General features: G+C 36.9%; 1 protein-coding gene and 1 long non-coding RNA gene across 21 annotated transcripts in view; one reads left to right on the forward strand and one right to left on the reverse strand.

Moving 5' to 3' along the window:
- The window catches only part of WNK1 (WNK lysine deficient protein kinase 1), a 118,650-nt gene that overhangs the window by 62,314 nt on the left and 34,991 nt on the right, over positions 1-21,345 (forward strand). For 18 of the 20 annotated variants that reach the window (XM_084766065.1, XM_084766056.1, XM_084766058.1 and 15 more), the window contains 5 exons: positions 812-1,031; positions 2,683-3,016; positions 3,781-3,968; positions 11,800-11,880; positions 21,146-21,274. In XM_084766065.1, the coding sequence (XP_084622191.1) occupies positions 812-1,031; positions 2,683-3,016; positions 3,781-3,968; positions 11,800-11,880; positions 21,146-21,274 (952 nt within the window). Of the gene's footprint in view, positions 1-811; positions 1,032-2,682; positions 3,017-3,780; positions 3,969-6,544; positions 6,803-8,839; positions 10,079-11,799; positions 11,881-21,145; positions 21,275-21,345 lie in introns of all 20 variants that reach the window. The other 2 variants (XM_084766066.1, XM_084766064.1) reach the window with 2 other exon arrangements.
- Positions 17,781-21,138, reverse strand: LOC311588464. Its single transcript, XR_014776205.1, has 2 exons — positions 19,339-21,138; positions 17,781-19,308 (listed from the first exon to the last, which is right to left on the reverse strand). It is a non-coding gene; the product is annotated as an uncharacterized lncRNA (long non-coding RNA).

The following is a 21,345-nucleotide window of genomic DNA, read 5'->3' on the forward strand; positions in this document are numbered from 1 at the left end:
CACACAGTCCACAAGTTGTTGATAAGGAATTGAAGACATTTATTGTAGTAAATAGAAATCAATAAATTTATGTTCTAGTTTTGATTATATCATTTATAATTTTAGAACTTTGAGAAAGACTCTTAACGTTCCTCGGCCTTCATTTTATAATAGTCAGGAAACGGTATTCCATTGGATAGTTATTGTTCAAAAATCAGACAAGGCCATATCCCATTTTGTCTTTTTTAGGTTTGGGTTTGTTGTTGTTGTTGTTGTTTGTTTTTCTCTGTTTTTATTTGTTTCTTGGTATGTTTGTGTTATTTTGAAGCTTTAATATTCCATGTTGCCATAATTATATCCTACTAACTAATTAAATCATTTGGCTTAAAAAGTGTCCCTATAAGCTGTTATTAATAAAATAGATTGGAATATAACTATAGTCTGGGGGTGCAGAAGTGCTTGTCTAGATTATGCAGGCTCCTGGATTCCATTGCCAGTAACAGACAGAAACACACAGACACACACACACACACACACACACACACACACACACACACACACACACACTCTCTCTCTCTCTCTCTCTCTCACACACATACCCGCTAAAACATTACCATTTAAATGGACCAATGTTGGAAGTGAATAACAAACTTTCCCTTGTTTTTTTCTATCAAGATATTTCCCTTAAATAATAGTAAACACACATACATTGGAAAGTCCTGTAAGTACTGTGCAGTCTGAGGCAACACTGAGTTACTGTCCTGGAAAGAGAAAAAAAATATCCTTTCAAACTAATGACTTCTTTTTAATTTTCTTTTTCTTTCTTTGAAAGATATTCCATCAAAGACCTTTTGAACCATGCCTTTTTCCAGGAGGAAACAGGGGTACGGGTAGAATTAGCAGAAGAGGATGATGGAGAAAAGATAGCTATTAAATTATGGCTGCGTATTGAAGATATTAAGAAACTAAAGGGAAAATACAAAGACAATGAAGCTATTGAGTTTTCCTTTGACTTGGAGAGGGATGTACCAGAAGATGTTGCTCAAGAAATGGTAAATTGGTCCTTAAATGTTGATGTAGATTTGTGTATACTGATACTGATACTTAAAAACAAGAAGAAAAAAGCAACAAAACAAAACACCATTTAATTAGTGATGTATGCTGAATGTCTCAGAAACATGAAGTTGTGTTGCTCCAAAATGTTTTGACTTTGAATAGGAGGATTTTTTTTTTTAATGATTTATCTTTAAATTCGTTCTTTGTGCTTTTTGGTATTGTCTTGATAATTTGGCTGGGTTTTAGTCCTTTAAAAATTTTATATGAGGAAAAGAACATGTAGGTATAAGTAGATAGATGAGATAGAAGACTGAAATGCATTCTTAAGTCTTTCTGAAAGTTTTTTTTCCTTCTCTCCCACCCCCCTAACCCCCCCCAAGCCCCCCCCCCAACCTCCTTGGCTGTCCTAGACTTACTTTGTAGACCAGGTTGGCCTCAAACTCACAGCAATCCACCTGCTTCTGCTTCCCAAGTGCTGGGATTAAAGGCGTGTGACACCACCCCTGGCTTTTCTGAAAGTTTATAACAGTGAATAACTCACTCTTTATAGTTATTTCTATTTTGCTTGGGGAACACTGAACTCCTGGTCCTCTTGTCTCAGCCCCTTGAGTGCTAAGATTATAGGCATATTCAATCAGACCAAGTTTCTAGAATTATTTCTAGAATTGTTAGAATTCTAAATATTGGTTAGCCTTTGATCCATCCTCATAAATGTTATAGAGAGACATAGCATTATAAAGTATTTTCACTTTAGTTACTGGAGAGATAGGTAGCTCAGCAGTTACAAGTATATACTATTCTTGGAAAGTTCCTTAGTTCTGTTTCCACAATGCACATCAAGCAGATCGCAACTGCCTGTAATTGTAGCACAAGGTGATTGGATGCCTCTGTCTTCTACACACACCTGCACACACATATGCTTTAAATAATAAAAATAAATATTATGAAAATTTTGAAGGGTATTATCAAGATCAAAAGTTACTAATCACCCTTTGATATATTCTTAAAGGATTAAGTATACGAGATCACTATTCTAAAAGGAAACCCTTAAGCAAATATAGATAGGCCCAGTGCCTAAAATAGTCTTATTACAAATATAGTCATAGATTACCCTTACTAGGATTTATTAACAAAACAAAAACCTATTCAATAGTACAGAAAGGGTGAGATAGGAAAGAGGTACTTATTTTTATTGTTAATTTTATGTTTTGTTTTTGTTTTTACTTTTTTTTCCCCCAAGACAGAATTTCTCTGTGTAGCCTTGGCAGTCCTAGACTTGCTTTATAGTTTAGATTGGCCTTGAACTCACAGAGATTTGCCTGCTTCTGCCTTCCAGAGTGCTAGGATTACAGGTGTACACCACAGTGCCCAGCTTAATTTTCCGTATTCTGTAAAAATGGTGGAATGCGCTCTTGTTTGTTTACCACAATTGTGGAGAAACTTACTGCAGACTTGTAATTTAATATTTGGTTAACAAGAATCCTAAGGAGTCTGATAATAGTGACACACATCTGTAATCCAGTACTTACCTCGGCTTCAAAGAAAGACTAGCTTGCTTTTCTACAGTGTTGTTTGGTTTGGTTTGGTTTGGTTTGAAGTAGTTTTCTTTAGATACCCTGTTCTTCCTAATATACCCTTTTATTATAGGTCGAGTCTGGGTATGTCTGTGAAGGTGATCACAAGACTATGGCTAAAGCTATCAGAGACAGGGTGTCATTAATTAAGAGAAAACGAGAGCAGCGGCAGTTAGTGCGAGAAGAGCAAGAAAAAAGAAAACAGGAAGAGAGCAGCCTCAAACAGCAGAATGAACAACAACCAAGTGTTTCCCAGGCAGGAATCCAGCAGCTCTCTTCTGCTAGCACTGCCATACCTACTGCCCCCACCACTTCTGCATCAGTTTCTACACAAGTAGAGCCTGAAGAACCCGAGGCAGATCAACATCAACAGCTACAGTATCAGCAGCCTAGTGTATCTGTGTTATGTAAGTATTTGGGAAGTACACAGATATGCTAGTGATGCTCTTTATTGTTTCCATTCTTATACTCATGATTAAAAGAAGGATAAAACACTGAGAAAATGTGCTTAGGATGTAAGTATGAAAACTTACAGTGTCTTGACATTTTTAAGTAAAGTGTCTATTTTACTAAGTTCCTTAAAATTAACTGATAGTAATGAAGAGTGAATGAATTTTGCTATTTATAATTGCAGCTGTTAATCTGGTTCATCTCTTTTAGCAAAACCACATAGTAGACCAAAATCAGATGAGGCCAGTGTTCATTAAATGACTATCAAGTATACATAGGTCTCCACAGGGTAATACCTGGAAGTTGGATTCAGTTTAAGACTGACAAGTTTTGTTTGTTCTTCAGATAATAACATTCAGTGGTGATCTGAAATTTTTTTTTCAGGATTGCAACTTTTTCACCCGAGTCCCTTGTTTAGTTGTAAAAATTTACTTAATAATTTTTAGGAATTCATTTAAGCTATTACTTTTTTAAAAATTTACTTCAGATTTAAAATATTTTGTTTTTTATGTATATCAGTAGTCTATCTGCATGTACACTTACATGCCGGAAGAAAGGGCCAGATCACATTATAGATGGTTGTGAGCCACCATGTGGTTGCTGGGAATTGACTCAGGACCTCTGGAGGAGCACCCAGTTCTCTTAACCACTGAGCCATCTCTCCAGCCCTTACTTTTTCCTCTTCCATTTCCCTCCCTCTGATAATTCATTTATCCTTCAGCTGATGGAACAGTTGACAGCGGGCAGGGATCATCCGTCTTCACAGAATCCCGAGTGAGCAGCCAACAAACAGTTTCCTATGGGTCCCAACATGAACAGGCCCATTCTACTGGCCCAGCACCAGGACATACGGCTTCAAGTATCCAAGCCCAGTCTCAGCCCCATGTGGTGTATCCACCCTCAAGTATGGTAAGTGCATAAGAAAATGTAATACAAAAATGATAGCCAATAGTTAATTTGCCAAAATCAAATTATTTATGTCATCTATGTAGCAATGTGAGTCTAAGGTAGAGAATATGAGCTTAAATAGTAAAATGCTTAAAATTTTTATCTGTACCAAACATGTATAACCTTTTCTTGTAATATTCCCTAGAATATGGTAGTTCTTCACATGGCTTTTGAATTATATTAGTATTATAAGTAATGTAGAGATTATGCAAATACTGTGATAATCTATGTAAAGGGCTTGGATAGCTGCAGGTTTTGGTATCTATTGGGATGGTTTGCAACCAGCTCAGTGTGGAGACTCAGGGTTAATGTTATTTCTAAAGGGAGTCAGTTTACAAGTAGATCTAACTGGAATAGATCAGGTGGGCTAACATACACATTAAAAAATGAGAATTAGCTGAGCTTCCTACAAAAAGCAGCTATTTCAACATTAAGACTAAACTGCTTTCTTCAGCACATTGAATTAAAACTGCCGAAAGTGCCATAAACTAGGTATTCCAAATGACTTGTGGGTGGAACAAGTTTTTTAAAATATTTTTTAAAGCTTATTTACTAAAGTAATTTTAAGTGTTTTCTGTAAGATTTTTCTTCTTCTTCTGTTTTTTTTTTCTTTGTTTAAAAACCAGGTAAGACCTTCAAACTGTTATAGAATGTTGCATGTGAGTATTATAGAGTAAAGGAATCCTATATTTTATGACTTCTGACTAATTTATTGCTTGTATTTAGTTGATCATCAGTTGCTATGCGTGTTCCTTTCCCAGTATATGTTCATTTGCTTTTTCCTTTATTTGGTGTTTATTTTCCAGTTTATTTTCAGAGTCAGCTTACAGAAATAATTTCTTGGAGTAGTTTATGCTTGTATATATATGATGTGTATGCACATTGTCCATTTGCAGTGCAAGTGTTAGAGTAGATGAATCATAAAATAGCCCCATTTCTTTTGCTGACTCTGTGAGGGTTTTGGAGGAAAAAAAAAAGATAGATCATATACTTCAGAAAGGAATTAGCTGATAATTGCTCACTTTATCACTTGTATAGTACAATCTTTAAGCAGACTGGTTTTCCTCCCTCTTCAGAAGGCTTTAATCTAACTTGTAGAATTCTTATCTTCATGACATGAAAAAAAATTTTTTTCAGGAAAGTACCTTTTGCTCATAAAAATTGTTTTGGAGTCTACTGATTGATCAGCCCTGCTTTACACTTACGTCCCAAGATGAATGGCCACATTCATACAAAGAAAACTACTAATATATACTAACCATTTAATAGTCTTTAACCTATGTAGGGTGTATGATCTTGGGTGTTTATTTCTGTATACTGACATATTAGTTGTCAGCACTTCTTAATTTCTTCCTCTGTTTAACAGTTAGTTTCAACCTCTTGGCTTCCCTCATCACGGGGTTATGTCTGTTTTTAAAAGATAAATAGGATTGATGGTTTATATAAATGCTAAATGCTTAAGTCATTAACATCGCTGTATTTATTTGTTACTCTAAAATCAGGCTCTATCTAGCTTTTTCATGACAGTATTCTATAGAAAACTTATAAGGAATTACAAGTATTTAGCATAAAATATTTTATAATTATATTATCTCATTTCAGGAACTTACTATACCTTACAATACTGTATAAACTGTAAGAGAAAATTTAAAAATAAGGGAGACAAAGGTAAAATAATTGGAACCAATAAGAACTAAATCATGATGATACATACTGATTGGCTTCAAGTTTGGCTGAAAGCATTCTTTACAGCAAGCTTTCAAAAAGAAATAGGTCATAAACATGCTCCAGACAATCTTACAGTATTAGACCATCTCTGTAGCTATATTACACCCTTTCTCTTAAACCTCAAGCTTTGCAGGCATAACTGAATTTTCTCTGTATGTATGTGTGTGGGGGTGATTCTTTAGAGATTCAAATTGAAGGCATCTGTTCCCCCTCCTTTATAACAGTACACAATATTTCTGATACCCAGTTGTGAAATTCAGAAAGCTATTCTTTTTTCTTCTAGTCAATAATGACTTTTAAACCCTTGTACAGAAACTGAGAAGTGTAAGCCACTAACTCTTCTATGTAGACTGCCTTAACTGATGAATTTTTCCCTCAAGTTACTAGTTGTTGCAAATAATGTACTCTTAAAATCTTCCAAAACTTGTACTCTAATAGAACTTACTCTTGCTTACTCTAACAGAGTTCTTAGAACTATAGTTCATTGTTTTTTGGTGTGGTACCGTTAGTCATTTTTTTATTATTCGTGCACTTGTTAGTATTACTTCAAAATATTCAAGATCGTAATTGATCTTTTGATTGTTTATTTTTAAAAAATTCTGCACAAAGCCATTAGAACAGGGAGACTAGTTATAATATCCCAGCTGTGCTTTGTAGAATTATGTCTTACCTAAACGTTTCATTTAACTCTGTAGAATTGGGGAGGGTAGAACATTTTTTATGTTAATTATATTCTTATTGTCACTGTACGTTTGGTTATTTTATTTTCAAAGTACTGTGTTTTTCATGTGTGTTTGTTTTCTGTTTAGCCTCGTCGTGGCCGTAGCATGTCGGTTTGTGTTCCCCATCTTTCTGCTGTTCCCTCTCTATCCCGCATCTCTCCCAGTGCTCCTTCCACCCCATCACCAGTGCAGTCTGCACCTCTCTGTCCTTCCCTCCTTCGGACTGCCCCTGAGGAAACTTTTGCCGAAAAGCTCTCTAAAGCATTGGAGAGTGTCCTGCCTATGCACTCTGCCTCCCAGCGCAAGCACCGACGCTCCAGCCTGCCTTCCCTCTTTGTCACTACTGTATGTAACTGTAAACTTCCTGACAAGTGAAAAACCATTACCAATGAATACATCCGGGCATGGAGAATTTGCTTAAAGAGCAAAACTAAACTATTCACAAATGTGCTTTAGGATAACTATTCCTATAGGAAACATTTTTGTAGTAAGACTTTAAATGGGACTAAAAAGCAAGGAGGCAATGAAAGAGAATCCTTATAATATCACAGCACATATCAATAGAGCTTTTGTTATACTTTCCTATCTCCTGTTGATAAAAAGGTTTGTGTTTTCATATCTTAGCAAAATGTATGTGTATTACTTAAACTCATTATTAGCCTAATCAAAAGTAGGTTCTACCAAACATTAACCAAATGTGTTTTCTCCTCAAATTATTGTTAAGGAATACAACTCATTGAGTCCTTTCTCTTTTAAGCTAGTCAATGAGCAGTAAAAGTTGATTTTAATTTAGTCATTTGTATAAAATATGTCAGGAAGCCAAAAGACTATTTCCTCTTTGAGGAGTACTCTTTTTTCCCCCCTTTGCCCCCTTTTCTTCATAATTACATAAGATAGGACATTGACTGTAACGACAAATATATTAGATACATATATAACATATATAACTTTCCTTGTCTCCATTAATGTCTATGAAAGATACAATCTCTCAAAATACTTTAATTGCTGTGAGACCTTGTTTGCCACTTTTCCAAACAGAGATTATAGTTAATATTCTGAACTGGTAACACCAGAATCTTAAAATTTTTACTTAGGAAAGTGATTAACTGTAGTGTTTATGGCTTCAGAACACAACTTGAATAACCAATAAAATGTGAGCATTCTGATTTGAAGCAGAAATACTTCAGCAAGTTGAGGAAATGTCTCAGTGACTAAAGTGCTTGCTGCAGAAGCATGGTGACCTGGGTGCAGATCCCTAGAACCGATGTAAAGCCTGGCACATTAGTTGGTGTCTATAATGCCAGTGTTCCTATAGCAAGATGGGAGGTGATAATAGACTTTCTAGAATCTCATGGTACCTCCAGCCTGTTGTACACAGCATCAAAGAAAAGACAGCTGTTGGATGATGAGGACCAACACCCAAGGTTGTCCTCTGACCTCAACACCCATTTTTGTGTTGTTGGGATTGAACCTAGACCCTTGCATATGTGAGGCAAGCACTTCTTGGAGTCCAGTACATGATAGAGAATTATGTGCATTGCATTTGTCACGCTAGGATGCTAAGCTCAATCTTAAATTTTGGAAGCAAAAAATGCTATTAAATCAGGTTTGCTATTTTATATTACCTCCTTTTCACCTGATTTGTCAGAATTAGAAAATCATGGTGTTCAGTCCCTTTAGCAATGATCAGAAGAGTGATTTGACATCTGTAAGGTGTTTTATAGTAAAACTATTATTCATTGTGTTTTTGAATACAGAAAGGTAAAACAAGTCATTTATCTTTTTGTTATTTGTTTTTTAAGACAGTGTCTCACTATATAATTGCTCAAGCTAGCCTTGTACTCAAAAACCCCTTGCCTCAGCCTCTTGAGTGCTAATTTTATAAGTATGTACCATTGTACTTGGCTTGTTTGTCTTATAGCATATGCCAAAAACTCTTCTCATTTATACTGTTATAAATTTCCTAATATAATAGCACTATGGAACAGTAGCTTAAATTGAAGCATATTTTAAGTATAAAAATGATAGGGTTATTTATTATCCTTTAGTATTCTGACTTTAACTCTTTCCATTGACAAAAATTTTAAGAATGAACACATTTATTATAGGTATAATAGAGTTTAAATCATGCCTTTGCTTTAAGAGAGCAGATTTGTGGGAAAGCAGCTGTTTCATTAAGGAACTGCCACAGATTGACCTCATTGGCCCTGGATGTATTTAGTGGATTTTTGGTATACACATAAATTTCAAAAAGCATTGTTAGTTATTAAAATTTTGGTGTGGCCACTTTGTGGGGTTACACAGAACTATCCAGATGTGCATGTCTGATGTAATTTTACATATTGAATGTATGAATTACTTGTTTTATTCATGTTGATACAGCCTCAGTCCATGGCGCATCCGTGTGGGGGGACCCCAACATACCCAGAATCACAGATATTTTTCCCAACTATTCATGAACGTCCAGTTTCTTTTTCACCACCTCCTACCTGCCCACCGAAAGTAGCCATTTCCCAACGACGTAAGAGCACCTCCTTCCTGGAAGCCCAAACTCGCCATTTCCAACCCCTGCTGAGGACTGCTGGCCAAAATCTTCTTCCACCTGGTGGCAGCCCAACTAACTGGACACCAGAGGCCATAGTTATGTTGGGTACTACAGCCAGTAGAGTAAATAGAGAGCTATGTGAGATGCAGGGCCAACCTGTGTTTGAGCCAACCCAGATTTACAGTGACTATAGACCTGGACTAGTACTGGCAGAAGAGGCTCACTATTTTATTCCTCAGGAAACAGTATATCTAGCTGGGGTGCATTACCAGGCCCAGGTGGCAGGACAGTATGAGGGCATTTCATACAACTCACCAGTACTGTCAAGTCCTATGAAACAGATATCTGAACAGAAGCCAGTGCCTGGGGGCCCTTCCTCAAGTTCTATCTTTGAATTTCCATCTGGACAGGCTTTTCTGGTAGGACACCTTCAGAGCTTAAGATTAGATTCTGGACCAAGTACTGCATCACCCCTCTCTAGTATTTCTGCACCTAACAGTACAGATGCTACACATTTGAAATTTCACCCTGTCTTTGTACCTCATTCTGCACCAGCTGTGTTAACTCATAGCAATGAGAACAGAAGCAACTGTGTATTTGAATTTCATGCTCAAACACCAAGTTCCTCTTCAGGAGAAGGAGGTGGGATTTTGCCTCAACGTGTTTACCGAAATCGACAGGTTGCCGTGGATTCAAGTCAGGAAGAACTGCCTCCTCAGTCAGTTGGATTGCATTGCCATCTGCAGCCTGTTACTGAAGAACAGCATAATAACCATGCCCCAGAATTGACCATTTCTGTGGTAGAGCCTATGGGACAGAACTGGCCAATAGGAAGCCCAGAATATTCCAGTGATTCCTCTCAAGTCACTTCTTCAGATCTCAGTGATTTTCAGTCACCTCCCCCTACAGGGGGAACAGCTGCACCTTTTGGCTCTGACGTCTCATTGCCCTTTATTCGTCTGCCTCAGACAGTGTTACAAGAATCCCCATTATTCTTCTGTTTCCCCCAAGGAACCACATCTCAGCAGGTCTTATCTGCCTCATATTCTTCAGGAGGATCTGCACTCCATCCACAGGTTATAGGAAAACTTCCACAATTCTTTTAAACTACCCTATTATGCACCAGTACATTTAAATTTTCTATCTCGTTTCCCTGAATCATGGATTTATGAGAAATGTTTATTTTCTTAATAGGATTTCTTTTATGGTTATAAATACTTGTACTAAAGAATGACCCGTAAAGCAGAAAATACCTGGTTTGCCTGTGGTTTTAGTTATCATAATCAATGACTAATCTCTATGTGGAATTTTATGGTAGGAAAGAAAATACAATTGTCTGCCAGTCTTGATTATTTATATATAATAAATTAATTTAGTATAATGCCTTCTAAATAACATTTTTTAAAAATTAAAAAACTATAATCTTAAAGCCAAAATGGGAAGTAATGAGAACACAGAGCCTTTCATTATAAGAAGGACTTGAAAAAAACACATCTTGGGTGTTTTGCTTCATAAATTATGATGCCATTTTGAAATGGTATCACTCAAACCACTGTTTTAAAGATCCAAATAGAACATTAAGCATACACTAAGAACTATGTCTAATTTTAGTGATTATTAGAGTCTCTTACGTAATGGCTTTATTGGGCTTTGCATAAATTTATGGTAACATGCTGCGAAGTTAGGAACAGTAAATTCAGGCCCTGATCTCTCAATACATTTAGAAATTAAGTCACACTCATGAGCGTATATACTCATGCAAATATAAACAAAGAATCAGAATTAAGTCAGCAACAACTATTTCATATATTCTTAAAGTATTTCAGTTACTTAGAGTAGTGTTAGGAAGCAAAAGGACCCTGAAATTTTAAGCAATGGGGGCATGATGAATGCTTATATTATCTTCTAAGCTTTGCAAAGAAAAAAATTAAGAAAATAATTTAAATTTTACTGAAGTGTGATACATCCATGCAAACTTCAAACAACCTCCTCTAAATTGAAATGAAGCAATAACGATTGTAGTAGTCTTTTCATTTCCTTTATGTTTGTATACATAGTATATATTCATTCATTTCCCTAACATATATTCTTGTACTCTATTTTCAGTTAACTTAGATTTCTTGTTAATAGGGATATACTGTCCAGCCAATATGGTTGACAACATGGTTGGCATTCTTTGTTGGTTAATCCATTGTTTGGGGTGGAACTCTTCTTGTCATTATACTTTTGTTGTTGTTGTTTTTAAGCAGCATCTCTAGAAGTAGCAGCCATGTCCCCTAGTTTTCAGTCAGAATGACCCTACATGTTTCTACATGTTATATACTTGTTTAGAACTTGGTTTTTAACAAACCTTTGATATTTTTCATCTATGACATTACAAGAAATAGCAAAAGAGGACTAAATTAGCATTTTAAATGTGGTTTTTCTTTAATTATCCAGATTAAAATTTTGTCATATTGATAGCTTACATATTTTTCCTGTGTGACAATTTTAACGTGAGTCTGACTATTCAAACCAGCTAAAACTATAGCCAGTGTCAATGGTAGTGTTTTGTTTTGTTTTGTTTTCTACTATAAGTGTGTTTGTGTTTTTGTATTGAGATGTGATCAGAGATGTTCTGTGATCTTTTTTCTAAACTTGCCTTACCAAAAATGCCAGAGGTCTGTCTGATACTACACCATCAAGCTGATGTTTCATTTTGATCAAGCAGTCTTCTCAGGATCTGAAGTATTTATACAAAAGTCTAAACTGTATGTGTATTGCCTTCTCTAATTTGTAATTGCTTTTTTTTCTTCAGGCACAGGGGCAGAGCCAAGGCCAGCCATCAAGTAGCTTAACAGGGGTTCTATCTTCACAACCCACCCCACATCCTCAGCAGGTAAGAATGTTACATTGCTACATTATGTTTTACCAGTAACCAGAAGCAGTATTTTATATCTTTATGAGCTAGATTCCTGATATAAGTGGTTTGCCAAGTTTTCTAAAGAGTAATTGTCATAACATTTCTTATTTACTTAAGAATAATTTAGTAGGTATGTGTTGAAAAGAACCGTTATATAATTTATCTGCCTTCTTAAATGATTTTACAAATAAGGTAAACTATACAAAGACTTTCAGTTTGCTTCTTCATGCTTATGACTAGTCCGTGTAAGAGCATTTATCACTTTTTTGTTTGGGTTTTTTTTTTCCCCAAGACAATGTTTTTCTGTGTACCCTTAGCTATCCTGGACTCACTTTGTAGACCAGGGTGGCCTCAAACTCAACAGCGATCCTCCTGCCTCTGCCTCCCAAGTGCTGGGATTAAAGGCGTGCCGCCTTCATTTATCACTTTTAATCCTAGTATTTGAAAGGCAGAGTCTACACATGGTCCAGAGTGAGTTCCCAGATAATCATGCTTACACAGAGAAACCTTATCTTTAAAAAGCATTTTGTCATTCCATCTTCCCATGGTACGTGCCTCAGATAGTGAACTTGTTTTTATTAATATGTGGGATAAAGTATCAGATTTAGTGCACGAGGGACTGAATGAAAACCCAAAGACCTTGTTTTTTTTTTAAAGGAATTGGAGAGATGGCTCACTCTTGCAAAGGACGCAAGTTCAGTTCCCAAGACTGAACATGTGGTTGCTAACAAACATCTGTTGTTCAAATTCCAAAGGATACAGTGACCTCTTATGGCCTCCTCAGGCATTAAGCATGCATTTTGACTCATATATACATGCAGGCAAACACTTAAGAACAAAAACATAAAAAGCAACTATTGCAGGAAGATTTTTTTAATTAATTAATTTATCTACTTATTTACTTAACATATGAGTATTCTGTCAACATATACACTTGCACACCAGAAGAGGGCATCAAATCCCCATGTGTTTGTTGGGAATTAAACTCAGGAACTCTGGAAGAGGAGTTAGTGCTCTTAACTGCTGAGCCATCTCACCAGGCCCCTAAAGATTTATTTATTTTGTGTATTTTATATATATATGTGCTTTGTCTTCATGCACACCAGAATAGGGCATTAGATCCCATTACAGATGGTTATAAACCACCATGTAGGTGCTGGGAATTGAACTCAGGACCTCTGGAAGAACAGCTAATGCCCCTAACTTCTGAGCCATTTTTCCAGCCCCAAGATTATTATTTGTTGTTGTTAAACTTTTTATTTGGGAGGTTATGTCCCAAGAGATCTTTGGAATTCCGGCCATAAGTGAAAAAAGAACCAAAGAGATTTCCTCTCTCTCTCTCTCTCTCTCTCTCTCTCTCTCTCTCTCTCTCTCTCTCTCTCTCTCTCTCTCAAGATTTGCTAATCTTAAAATTAAGTATCTATAGTTTGTCAATGCTTTTACTAAACAGATTTATTTTCAAGGAAATCGTTATTGGCATAATTTATTAATTAGCTGTTTCTAGCAAAATTCAAACATAACCATGTAATATGATAAACTGTCTTATTAATAGTTCCTCAACTATATAGTTTAGAACCAACCACCGTATTGTAAAATGACTTCTACTTCTAATTTTTGAAATAAATGTTTTTGTTCTTATTATACATGACCTCCTTTAATATAATATGTGACCATGGAGATTAAGTCACAGCTTAGAGATGGCTCAGCAGGTAAAATGCTTTTTGTGCAGCCCTGAAGACCTGAGTTAATCCCTGGAACCACATAGAGGTGGAAGGGAAGAATTAATACCACATAGTTGTTCTCTAGCTTCTACGTACACACCATGGCATGTATCTGAGTGTCCTCCAATGTACATAGACACACACACAGACACACGCTGTACACACAATAATAGAAAAACATCTAATGAGGCTAAAAGGTACCTTACCAGTTTGGAACACTCGTTGCTCTTTCAGAAGACGGGAATTTGTTTTCCAGCATTCACACGAGGGATCCACAGCTGACTGCCTGAAATCCCAACTCTAGGAGATCCAATACTTACTTTTTTGTTCTCTACATACACCTATAATTGAGCACATGTTTATGCTTTGTTTTGTTTTGTTTTGTTTTTTCAAGACAAGGTTTCTCTGTGTAGGCTTTGCTCTGTACACCAGGCTGGCCTCAAACACAGAGAGATCTGCCTCCCCGAGTGCTGGAACTAAAGGTGTACACTACCACACCTGCCACATATAATACCATAACACACCTAATTTAAAATAAAAATTAGGGGCCTAAAGTGGTGCTCTTCAGTTAAGAGCCTTGGATATTCTTGCAGACAACCCAGGCTTGGTTCCCATTGCACATATATGGTGCTTTAAAACCATAGCTAGAGTTCCAGGGGATCTGATACCCATTTCTGACCTCTGGATACCAGGTATGCATGCATATATGTAGTATACAGACAAACAACACACTCACACACATGAATGAACCAACGAACGAACGATCGGTTTTCTTTAAAAAGTCATTTTGAAGTCCTTTATATATAGAAGAAATTAGTAACCTTTGTCATACCCACATTTACCTAGTGATCAACATTTCTTCTTTAAAAACTTTTTGACCAGGGATTATATGCTTTGTATTGGTCCTAATATTTCTTCCAAACAAATACTTTTCGTTCATCTGTGATTATGTTTAAATTGAGGAAGTTAAAAAAGTTTTTGCCAACATCAATAAATTCTATTTTACAATCCCTAGTGAGAATCAAATTACAAGTTATGTAAAAAGTGGCAGAAGCACTGTGGTGAGTACTAATCACTTTCAGGCTTTTTGAGTCATCATATCTTGTGATACCCCCAAGCTGGTCTTGAACTCTCTTAATCTTCTTGCCTCTGCCTCCCAAGTGCAAGAATACAAGCATGAGCCACACACCTCGCCTATCTTTCAACGTAGGCCAACACCAGTAAAAGAAAAACATTTTCATTCTCTAAAGAAATGGGTCATTTGTCTTAAATACACATGTATCCACATGTGTACATACCTATAAATATTACAAAATGAAGGAGAAAGAAATAAACTCAAAGTTTGTGGGGATTAAGTAGCACAATACTATAAATGTTAAGTTAAAATAATTAATAGTATGTCTGAATGTAATGATGTACCCCTCAAACACCAGCATTTAGGGAGCTTAAAGCAGAATCATAAGTTCCAAGCTAGCCTGGACTATCTAGTGAGTTGAACTCTCAGAAAAGAAAACAATAGCTCATAAGGCCCCACCTCTCTCCCCCCTCTCCTTGACTATATAATATAAAATAAATATCACATATAAAAACAGGCCACCAATGTAGAAAAGAAACCTCCTTTACTTCCTTGAATTTATCCATTCAAGCAGAACCTGGTAACAAATGATGCGGTTTTTTGGATAACAACTCTATAACTATTTAGGAAAAAGCTCACTATTATAGAAATCTTGGTTTCTCGTATGCTTTAACTGGAATCAACTATTTAACACTTTCTCAATTAATTTTTTTAGATTGTTCAGATTTATTTGTATTTATTCTGCCAGTTTCATTTTCACTGCTATTTACCCTTTCTCTTCCTCTCTCCTCCTTCTGTAGAAACCTTTCTTTTTCCCAAGAAAAAATTGCCCTTTTATTTTCAGGTGTGTGTGGTGTGTAGTGTGCATAAGAAATCACCCTTCTACTTTCAGGTGTGTGTGTGTGTGTGTGTGTGTGTGTGTGTGTGTGTGTCTGTCTGTCTGTCTGTCTGTCTGTCTGTCTGTCTGTCTGTGTGTCTGTGTGTGTGTGAGAGAGAGGGGGGGGAGAGACTTTTTCCTTCATTTTATTGAACCCAGTTCTACCTGTAACTGATAAGAGTCTACTATTCAAAAGACACATTCTTGACAATGTTGATACACTTTAGACTGTTAGATATAAGAATTTTTGTATAGTTTCATAACTAAGAAGCATTACTAACTAGTTTATAAAGCAGGAAGTATTAGTTGATTAATGAGTCTTGAATGAGTATTGGGGTGAAGAAGTACATATAATAAGCATTGTATGGCTTCATAGCATGAGATCCTTTGCTGTTATAAAAGGCAATTTAAGGGCTGGAGAGATGGCTCAGTGGTTAAGAACTCCGCCTGCTCTTCCAGAGGTCCTGAGTTCAATTCCCAGCAACCACATGGTGGCTCACAACCATCTATAATGTAATCTGATGCCCTCTTCTTCAGATAAAGCACTCATATACAATAAATAAAATAAATAAATCTTTTTTTTTAAAAAAAAAGGCAATTTAAGCCAACGGTGGTGGCGCACGCCTAATGGAAGCACTTGGGAGACAGAGATATTACAGTGTTGCTTGTATTAGCATAGGAGGTTATTTACTAAAACACGTAATACTTTTTGAAGAAAATGATAAACCTTCCTCCAGCAAGACTTAGCAACTAGAATCAAATTTATGAAGCTAGTTTATTTAAGAGGTATATGTAGTCAGTATGGTATTTTACTTTTCTAGAGTCTAAGATATTAAGTAAGTCAAAAATTACTGAAATTCAAGCTTTCTATATCAGTGTTTTTGTAACTCTTTTTGTAAAAAGAGTTAATGCAGTGGATTTGAAGCTTTTAATCTCAGTACCCAGGAGGCGGAGGAGCAGGATCTCTGGAAGTTTGAGGCAGTCTGGTCTATAGAGCAAGTTCCAGGAGAGCCAGCCCTACACAGAGAAACCCTGTCTTGTAAAACCAAAAGGAATGAGTGAATGAATGGATAAATAAATGAATAGGCTGTTCTCATCTGTTACTGGGTTCCAGAACAGCCAGGGCGACACAGAGAAACCCTGTCTTTAAAAAAACAAAAATAAATAGGCAAGCAGACAGGCTACTCTTATGTGAATGGCTTTTTGGGACAGAGTAAATGAGGAATGCCCCCCCCCACACACATACATATTTGTTTTGTTGTTTTCTTATGTTTTTACCGAAAGCTATAATGGAAAGTCTAGAGACAGGACTCAGCAGTTGAAAGAGCTTACTGCTCTTCTGTGGACTTAACTTCAGTTCTCCTGCCAGATGGCTTACACCTTCCTTTAACTCCAGCTCTAGGAGATGGATCTACCACTCTCTTCTGGCCATTGTCTTCCATAAAAGCATGTACAAACCCTTCATATATTCATATTCTTCTATTCAGCCTGAGGGTCATTTTCATTTATCATCTTGCAGCTATGTTCTATCCATCAATAAGAGATATTTGAACTGGTTTCACAAGCCAAGTCTAGGCAAAGCATGATTCTATTCTATTTACACCAAAACATAATTCTTGTCATCACTGCTTGGCTGATTTATTAGTTATTAGCCAGTGTGATTATACAGAAGCAGATGACATATACCTTTGCCTTCCCTAAGGTACCATTAGCATACCTGTCAGTTGTTTTAATGAGGAATAAGTTCATGTAAAATTCCTTTACTCCTTCTAAACACTCCCAACTGAACGGTTTGTTGGTTTGTTTCTGATAGTCAGCTAAGATGGACTAGTCCTGATTGGTTCTGAAAGAACCTAAATAATGTAATCATAGGCTAAAGTGTTTGTGTGAATATAGACCCTATTGTTATTTCCATTTTACTGATGGGAAAGCTAAAATCTGGAGACGTTTGGGAAACTTTCTCAAACATAAGGCTTCTAAGAGGTGAGAGTCCTTTAGACATTTTTCTGGTTGGAGGGGTATATTAAGAAGCTTTGTGGAAAATATGATTATGTTGGATCCCCCAGTATATAAGTCAGATATCGATGAAGGAACATTCCAGGCCAAGAGTAGAGGGATTGCAATTTGGACCATGTAAAAGGAACAAAGTTAGAAAAGTATGATACAGAAACAAAGAAGCCTTCAGTTTGATTTAAGGTGGATCTTTTCTATTTTGAAATTTTCTTCTCTTTATGTGTGTGTGTGTGTGAGAGAGAGAGAGAGAGAGAGAGAGAGAGAGAGAGAGAGAGAGAGAGAGAGAGAGAGAGAGAGAGATCTGAGCATTCTGGCATGGAGTTGTCCAGGCAGACCAGCCTAGACCTCTACCTAGTGATAACTTTATCTCAATAAAACAATAAAAAGAACAACAACGGGGGGGGGGGGGGGGACTACATTATGCAAACCTTTTTCAGTTCTCTTTTACCAGGCTCTCTCCTTTATTTTGAACAGCCAAAAAACCATTTATGAAATAAAATAAAACAAGTGGAAACAAATGTACTGAGACAACAAGATGGCTCAATGGATAAAAGGCCCTTGCTACAAAATATGATGGATCTGATTTTGATCCTGTTTGGTACTTTAAAAAGTACTGAATATCATTTGGACAGGACATTCTCCACAGTTGAGTGAAGAGTGGGGACTGATTTTCACATGAACTCTGGTGCCCCATATTTGACCATGTCCCCTGGATGGAGAGGCCTGGTGGCACTCAGAGGAAGGATAGCAGGCTACCAAGAAGCGACTTGATACCCTATGAGCAGCATATACAGGCGGAGGAGGTCCCCCTCAGTCACAGTCATAGGGGAGGGGAGGGAGGAATGGGAGGATACAAGGGATGGGATAACAATTGAGATGTACTATGAATAAATTAATAAAATTTTTAAAAAATGTTACTTTAGGAATTGATACCAAGGTTACATGAATGTAAATTTATTTTTTTTTAAAGGCCACAGAACATAAAATTTTTACTAAACTAATATTCTGACAGGTGCATGTTAAAATTCTACCTCAATTTTCAAGAAAGTGTGGGCCAGGGGGTGACTCATTGGGTAAAAAGTGCTTGCTAAACAAACTCTCCTGCCTCAGTACTAAATACAGTACCACAAGTAATCCCAGTGCACCTATCAGAAAATTATATTCAGAGACAAGAGAGTCTTCAGATGCCAGCCTGGCTTAAACAGGAAAAGATAACCTTGCTCAAACTAAGTAAAAAAGCAAGAACAGACACCCATAGGTTGTTTGATGACCACTACAAGTGCACTATGGCATGAGTATGGACGTGTGTTCTCTCTCTCCATCTCCCCCCCCACACACACACACAAAACTACCAAAGCACCTGTAACACAATGCCAGTAAAAATAAAGGAACTTATGTGTCTTCCATTTGAAAAATATGAGGATGTGGTTTAGTTTCCAAATTAATTTTTTTTAAGATGGCTGCCATCCTACTTAAAGTTGTAGCTCAATGAATTAGGTAACTATAGATAATTTGATCATAATCCTTAAATATAAATAAGTGCAAAATGGCCTCCTGGTTTTTCTTTTAGTAAAAAGGTAAGGAAATTGTCTAATGTTCTCAAAATCACATAGGATTGGAGGTGCATGCCTCCATGCCTACCCACACTAATTTCTAAGAGAAGTTTTTAGGTCATAGACTAGCTATTCACTCATGCTTGCTTTTAACATTGGAATGAGCTGGGTACACCATGACATATACCTATAAACCCCAACTTCTCAGGAGGCTGAGGCAGGATTTCAAGTAGAATTCTGATAGGGGTACATAGTAAGTTCAAGGTCACCCTGGGTGACATAAGGAGACCTCATTTCAAATTTTAAAAAAGGAGGGGGTAGATAGCTGGTAAAGTACTTACTGGTGCAAATACGAGGGCTTCATTTTCATCCACAGCTCCCTTGTAAAAGGTGTTTTATACTTAGAGTCTCAACACTAGGGAAACAAAGACTCTGAGGTCCCTGGGGCTTTTGGATCAACCAACTAAGGCTCAAGTCCCAGAGAGAAAACCTGTTTCCAGAAAAGAGGACAGCTTCTAAAACAATACCTAAGATTGACTTTTGGCTTCCATACATGTGCTCACACGTATGCATTTACATCTCCATAGATAAACATGCTCACACACCTTCACATAAATACCTTTCATAAAGTGAATTATAATTGAACTAAACATTTGTAAAGGGCTGCTGAGATGATCTAAACAAGGAAAGATAAGTGCTGCCAAGTGTGAGTGCAATCCCTGGAATCCCGATGGTAGAAAGAGAGACCTGACTGCCTCATGTTGTCTTCTAACTTCTACATGGTTCTGTGGCAGATGCATATAGAAAAACTAAGTAAATGTTAGTGGTTGGGGATTTGCTTGTGTGTGCTCAGTAATAGAGCACTTTTCTAGCATAGGCAAGAAAGGCCCTGAGTTCAATGCTTAGTACAAGCAATAAATAAATAAACTTAACTAGGAGTTGTTGAATAAGAATAAAACAAGTGTTCTTGGGCACTTTTAAAATTGGATGGTTTTAATTTGGTACAAAATCATCCTGTAAGAACAAAAGTTATTTCCAAATATGCCATTAAAAAAAATCCAAGGCACTCATGGCAATTATATACATAACTGTATGAATAAATAGCTTACCTTCATACATGTTGCAGCCAAATAGTTGTGTTGAATATGCCAAGACAAAGGGTTTGTGCTAGCTACTTTTACCTTAACACAAGCGAGAGTCATCAGACAAGAGAGGGCCTCAACTGAGAAAATGCTTCTATAAAATCAGGCTGTAGACAAGCCTGTAGGACATTTTTCTTAATTAGGAATTACTGGAGAAAGGCATAGCCTGTTGTGGCTGGTGCTACCCCTAGGCTGGTGGACCTGAGTGCTACAAGAAAGCAAGCTGAGCAACCAATAAGTAGAGTTCTTCCATGGCCTCTGCATTAGTTCCCACCTCCAGTTTCCAGCCTTGTTTGAGTTCATGTTTTGACTTCCTACAATGGACTTTAAGTGCCTCTCCCACTACCACTACCCCAAACAACCTTCCAAAATTTAACAAGTCACTGTTTATAATGTAAGTTTGTTTTGGATTTGTTTTAACAGAAAATAAAAATATGAAAATTGAGGAAATCATAGGCTGCCTCTTGAGAATTGATACAGTAGTATCTTCGTAAACTATATATTTTGAGACTTTATTTGTATTAATGTTTAAAGCCTGAATGTATGCCTGTCAGGTGCATGCAGTGTCGATGGAGGCCAGAAGAGGGCACTACGGTCTTCATTTTTCATATTTTTAATAGTCTTAATGTCAGTCCCATCGCCTATGTTTAAAGGCCAAAAACAACTGGGCATCGTGGAGCATGCCTTCAGTCCCAGCACTTGGGCCAGGAGGGCAGCCAGAGCTCTGAGTTCCAAGAGCTACATAGTGATACCTTGTCTCAAAAACAAAAACGAAACAACAACAAAAGAAAAAAAAAAAAGCTCAGGCAACATAGTAACATCCCTTTCAAAAAATCTGAATCATTGTGTTTTATTCTTAGCAACAGGGACTACAGCAGACTGTTCCTCATCAGCAGGCAGTACAGTATTCACTTCCACAGGCAGCATCTTCCAGTGAAGGCACTACTGCACAGCCAACAAGTCAGCCTCAAATGTCAGCTGGGACACAGGTAAACTCAAATTCCTGAAAAGATGCTTAAAAATTTACAGATTTACTCTTTTCCTTCTAATAGAATGGAGT

Source organism: Acomys minous, assembly GCF_964271855.1.
Source record: "Acomys minous genome assembly, chromosome: 17".
NCBI classification, from domain to species: Eukaryota; Metazoa; Chordata; class Mammalia; order Rodentia; family Muridae; genus Acomys; species Acomys minous.